The sequence below is a fragment of the Carica papaya genome, chromosome 6 (assembly GCF_054855325.1).
Source record: "Carica papaya isolate Zhongbai chromosome 6, ASM5485532v1, whole genome shotgun sequence".
In the NCBI taxonomy this organism is placed as follows: Eukaryota; Viridiplantae; Streptophyta; class Magnoliopsida; order Brassicales; family Caricaceae; genus Carica; species Carica papaya.
The window spans coordinates 10,335,261-10,340,444 of NC_142314.1; the positions used below are offsets into that span (position 1 = coordinate 10,335,261).

The 5,184-nt window shown below is 35.9% G+C and overlaps 1 protein-coding gene across 1 annotated transcript; it reads right to left on the reverse strand.

Moving 5' to 3' along the window:
• Positions 1–626: 626 nt before the first annotated feature.
• On the reverse strand, positions 627–2,788 carry LOC110806501 (tryptophan N-monooxygenase 2-like). The gene is made up of 2 exons (XM_022031393.2): positions 1,633–2,788; positions 627–1,528 (listed from the first exon to the last, which is right to left on the reverse strand). Exons 1-2 carry the CDS (start codon positions 2,728–2,730, stop codon positions 896–898), a joined length of 1,731 nt encoding a protein of 576 aa, XP_021887085.1. The 5' UTR covers positions 2,731–2,788; the 3' UTR covers positions 627–895.
• Between the last annotated feature and the right edge of the window lie 2,396 nt (positions 2,789–5,184).

A 5,184-nucleotide genomic window follows, 5' to 3' on the forward strand; every position in this document is an offset into this window, starting at 1 on the left:
TGTATTAATGTATTCACACATAAGTTTTGAGACGGCAGATCCATCATATGCTAGCTGGGAGACGGCAGAACCATGAAAAATATACATGTATATTTCATATTTAAATTTACATTATATAAGTATAAGTATGTGTGTTTCATATTTTTTTTCATTTTAATTTTGTGAGATATATATATATAAGAGAAAAGAGCCCGCTGAAAACGAAAGAAGGAAATGGATGGTACATTTTCATCATTGGATAAGATTTATTAACAACAAATAGACCTACGCCAGTAGAATTAGTAATGTATTAAAAAAAAAAAAAAAAAAAATTAGTACAAAAGCCCATAGACAAACTTCTTGAAAGAAAATCAAGAAGATTTCGTGAGATTCTACTTGACAACCAGTCCGATTAACTATTGTTGAGTTTTCACTTTTATTACATTGTTGAATTGTTTCAAGAAATAATAATAGAAATTTTTATTAAATAAATATAGGATAAAACTTTCTTGACCAATAATGTATGTCTATACATATATGTGCACGCGCCATTCACATACAATGCGTGTGTGTGTATATATATATATATATATATATATATATATATATCATGTATATATGCACCAGTTCTCGTGAAAATGGAAATATGAGAAGAAAAAAGCGTATACCTCAATACAAGCATAACAACTAATTAACAAGAGACAGCTAAGTCTCAAAACACAGTAAATTGTTACAAGAGATGGCGATAATCCCAAATTTAGACGTTCTCGAGACACTTAAGTCTCGGATCTGCCATGCATGCCGGTTATTCACAGAGTCATATATAAACAACTCGAAACAAAAACATGCATGCATATATGGATACATGGTAACACACATACGTATACGTATCTATATGATCCGCCATGATCATCAGTTAATTAGATGCTGGGTAAAGATGTGGCGGCAACCGCGGCTCCGCCCGTGCAACCAACGGCTTCGCCAAAAACAGGTCATTTTCCGCCTCGCTAAGATCGACACAACTCTGTTTTCCCGGCAAACTCCATGAAAATCCTTGAAGAAGCCTAGCTAGAAGCATGGTGGTCATGCAAGTCCCAAGCGACGCCGCAATGCAGCCGCGCCTTCCAGTGCTGAATGATATGAATCGGAGATCGTGCTCCGTTAGCGCCACGTCATAACATTCGTTCAGGTGGCGCTCGGGCCTGAACTCGTGCGGGTCTTGCCAGACTTTAGGGTTCCGACCGAGTCCAATGCGGCTGAGCAGCACGTGGCTACCTTTCGGGATGAAGTAGCCGGCGACGGTGGTATCGCTTAGGGCAACGTGAGGGACGTTGAACGGTGCAACTGGGTGAAGCCGGAAACCTTCTCTAATGCATGATTTAATGTAGTTGAGACGTGGGATGTCTGATTCTTGAGCCAGTCTTTCCCTACCAACTTCTCTGTCAAGTTCTTCCATGGCTTTTTGAAGAATATTAGGGCGATTTATCAGTTCAGCCATTATCCATTCTACCACGTTTGATGGATTATCTACTGCTGCCATCATGATTTCCTGCAATGAATATATCCCCCTTGGTTAAGCCTATATGATGAGACATATACATATTCATACGTAAGAAATGAAGGGTTGCAGAAAAGTTAAAAAAATCAACTTACCCTAGATTGTGCTTTAATCTCTTCTGGTGTTAAGAGTGGCTCACCGTTTGAATCCTTCAATGTGATAAGAACATCAAGAAAGTCTTGAATCTCCTTCTTGCCACAGTTTGGGTCATTAGGGTTCCGCCATCGTTGGATCCTTTCTTTAATAATAGGGTCGTGGTACTTCTCAATGACGCTGTTAGCTTCTTTTACAATCTTCTCATGGCCATCAAGGTCAAGCCCGATCAACCCAGGAAAATAATCAGAGATACAGTAGGCGTAAAGGAAGCCAAGCGCAGTGAAAAGAGCTTCAACGTGGTCTATCTCATGGACGCTTGGACCTGCATCGGCCATTGGCTCGCGGAAGTATCTTTTGTCGAACATGAGCCGCCTGATCACATTCCCAGAGTAATACCTAGTTGCGATTCTCAAGTCCACGTTCTTACTGTTCTTGTACTGGTTGTAGATGTAGGTGACGAGATTGTCAGCCTCCTCGGCTCTTTTATCGTGGAGCCACTTGTGCCTTGCCGGACAAATTATCTCCGACGTCAAGACCCGTCTCATTTTCTTCCACTGATCGCCGAACGGCGATATGACTGCCGTCACATAACCGCCGCTATAAGTGTGCGCAGCGAAGGAAAGTGGTCTCGACGCGAAAATTGAGTCCTGGTTTTTCAAGATTTCTCGGGCAATCTTGGGACAGGAAACTGGGATTACATGGGTATTTCCTAGACGGATACAAGCAATGTTGGTCTCAAGTTCGTCCATTATCCGGTGAATCCACCGGAATACCGGCTTGTTCAGGAGCATTTCCGGGACAGAACCGATAACCGGCCATGGAAGAGGGCCAGGAGGAAGTGGAGTTTTCTTAGAAGGTAGCTTTTGCTGGCTGGATTTACGCGAAAGAGATCTTAATTTTTTGATTATAAGAATCAAAGCCATGAAAACCAGAGCTTGGATAGTTGTAAATAAAGCACGCAAGATGGGCGTTGTGGAAGAAGAAGAAGAAGAAGTAATCAGCCAATTTTTAGTTAAGCCTATAAGGTTTAGGGTTACAGTCATGGTTGGAGAGGAAGAAGAAGAAGAAGAAGGAGCGAGAGTATAGTTCCCCAACATGTATTTTTAGTGGCTAAGCTGGTTCTACCTCTTCATGAAAATCCTTAACGAAAGCTTTGTATTTATAGAGACAAGGGCACACGTAAAGTGTGAAAAACGAGGGAAGGAGAAAACAAAAAATTTAGAAGGGCGATTATGGTAAATTCGAGTGGGTCTTGATGCTCCTTCGACGAGCACCATGCTCCACTAGGTGAGTTGTGTCAGTATCATGTTATTCTGTTTTTCATAAATTTTTTTTTATAGTGTTATTTTCAGCCACTATTTTTGTTCTCAAATTTCTTTTTTTTTTTTTTTTAAGATGAAAAATTAATGGGAACATGATTTGTACACCTACATGCCACCTGCCATGGTAGTGAGAAAAATGTGGCCAACGGTTACATATTTTAAATTAATTAAGCCAAGGACAGTCTCATGAACCCACAAATAATTTATTGTTAAATCATTTAGTCACTATTAACTTTTTAATCTCACTTAATTTTAATTAAACTTATTTTATTTTTATTTTGGCTCCGTTATTTATTTATTTTATAAAAATTAATTATAATATTGTAGTTTTAAATAGATGCTTAAAATATTTGTAAAAGCAAATATTCATTAAATTTACTAAGTACATCAAGCTATTTGTGCTCCCATAAATTTAATTAACTATTGCTCAGGAAAACAAAACAACCGACCACGTACAATCATATAAATGATTTAATTGATGAAACATATCTTTTTGGAATATGGTCTGAAACTTAAATAATTCATCCCAAAATGTTAAGTTTTTTAATGTGTTATATGCATATATATAGTTTGGTGTTATATGAAAGCCACATTATCAATTTTAATTAACATATCTCTATTTAATTATGTATTTATATATTTCAATAAATATAAAAATTTTTCATAGCATATAATCAAAGTAATTATTTATGTTTATATACTAATTCAATTAATATTTACATTGTATATTACAAATTTTATTAATACATAACTAATTTATACATTGCGTATTATTAATTATCACATATTTTAGTCATTATTAAAATAAGTTATTTTTAATTAAAAAAAATACGTATTTTAATTTAGGATTAAATATATTTTTAGTCCATGTATTTCTTTTTTCTTTTTGATTTGTTCTCTACATTAACTTTGTCTTAAATTAATTTTTATATTTAAAAAGAATATTCAAATTAATCCCTTTCTATAAATGCCCACTAACGCTACTAGTCTCGATACCTGATATAGTTTTATATATATATATATATATATATTTTTTCACATTACATGTTAAGTGATATTGGTGAGTGAAAAGATGAATTAATTATAGACCCGTCTGATTTTTCTAAAATTGAAAGAAAAAAAAAATTCTGCAAATATCTGTTATTTCGTTTCTGTCTCTCTCTACACTCCTTTGTTCTCAGTCTGCTTCTCTCTCTTCACTGCATCAACAGCCAAACCTTCAAACCTCCTCACAATCTCAGACCAATCTTCGCCAGCAGCCACTTTGCTTTTAGCAACAAACTTAAGCCTCTTGAGTGGACAAGCCCACCGGACTTAGACCTGTCGTCCTTGCCAAACGTTGGGATGCCGCCAGCGGTGTTGCCGGAAGTGTTCCGCCGCAGTTCCTGTGACACTTGCTTAGGTAGAAACGAGAGTTGGGAACCGAGCGACACGTGCTGGTGCTGCTCGAGTCCGCTCGCCAGCAGAGCCGTCTCCTGCTCCCCAGCGGCTCTTATGTTCTGCACGAAAACGGGATTACAGAGAGAGAGAGAGAGAGAGAGAGAGGAGAGAGAGAGGTGGAAAGAAGATAAGGAAAAGAGAGAAAAGCGTGAGAGGGGAGTTATCTGTAAATTAAATTACAAATAAGATTGTCAGATAACATCTGACGGTCAAAAATAATTAATTAAATTATTTTAGGTTGTCAAGCACAATAACATGTGGCAGATGTTAACAGCATTTTCCAATATTTTTCAAAAATTAAAAAATAATAATAATTTAGCATAAAATTGAGGCAGAAACTAAATAGAGAAAAAAAGTATAAAATTTAAAAATATATTTGAACTTTTAAATTTATGATTACAAATATATACATATACATATATATATATATATATATAAATAAATATTTTCGTTGAGAAAATAGTATATCCACAAACACCAAACCACACGGAGGAAGTTGATAACCCAGTAAGCGTATAAACCAGAGAAAAGACACGAAGCAACAGCTTCAAGTTAAAAAATCTGTTCAAATGCAAGTTTGATTGGCTAGTGAGAATCTTTTGTAGTTGCAGAAATTCATACTCATTCAGAGTGTTTAAATTGATTTATTTTATTTTATTTTACTTTAAGCATATTTCACAAGATTCTGTTACAAATATATCCTTTTACGAAGTAAGTATATATATATATATATGTGTGTGTGTGTGTGTATATAGTGGTAATAAGGTAAAATGAACAGGACAGGGAATT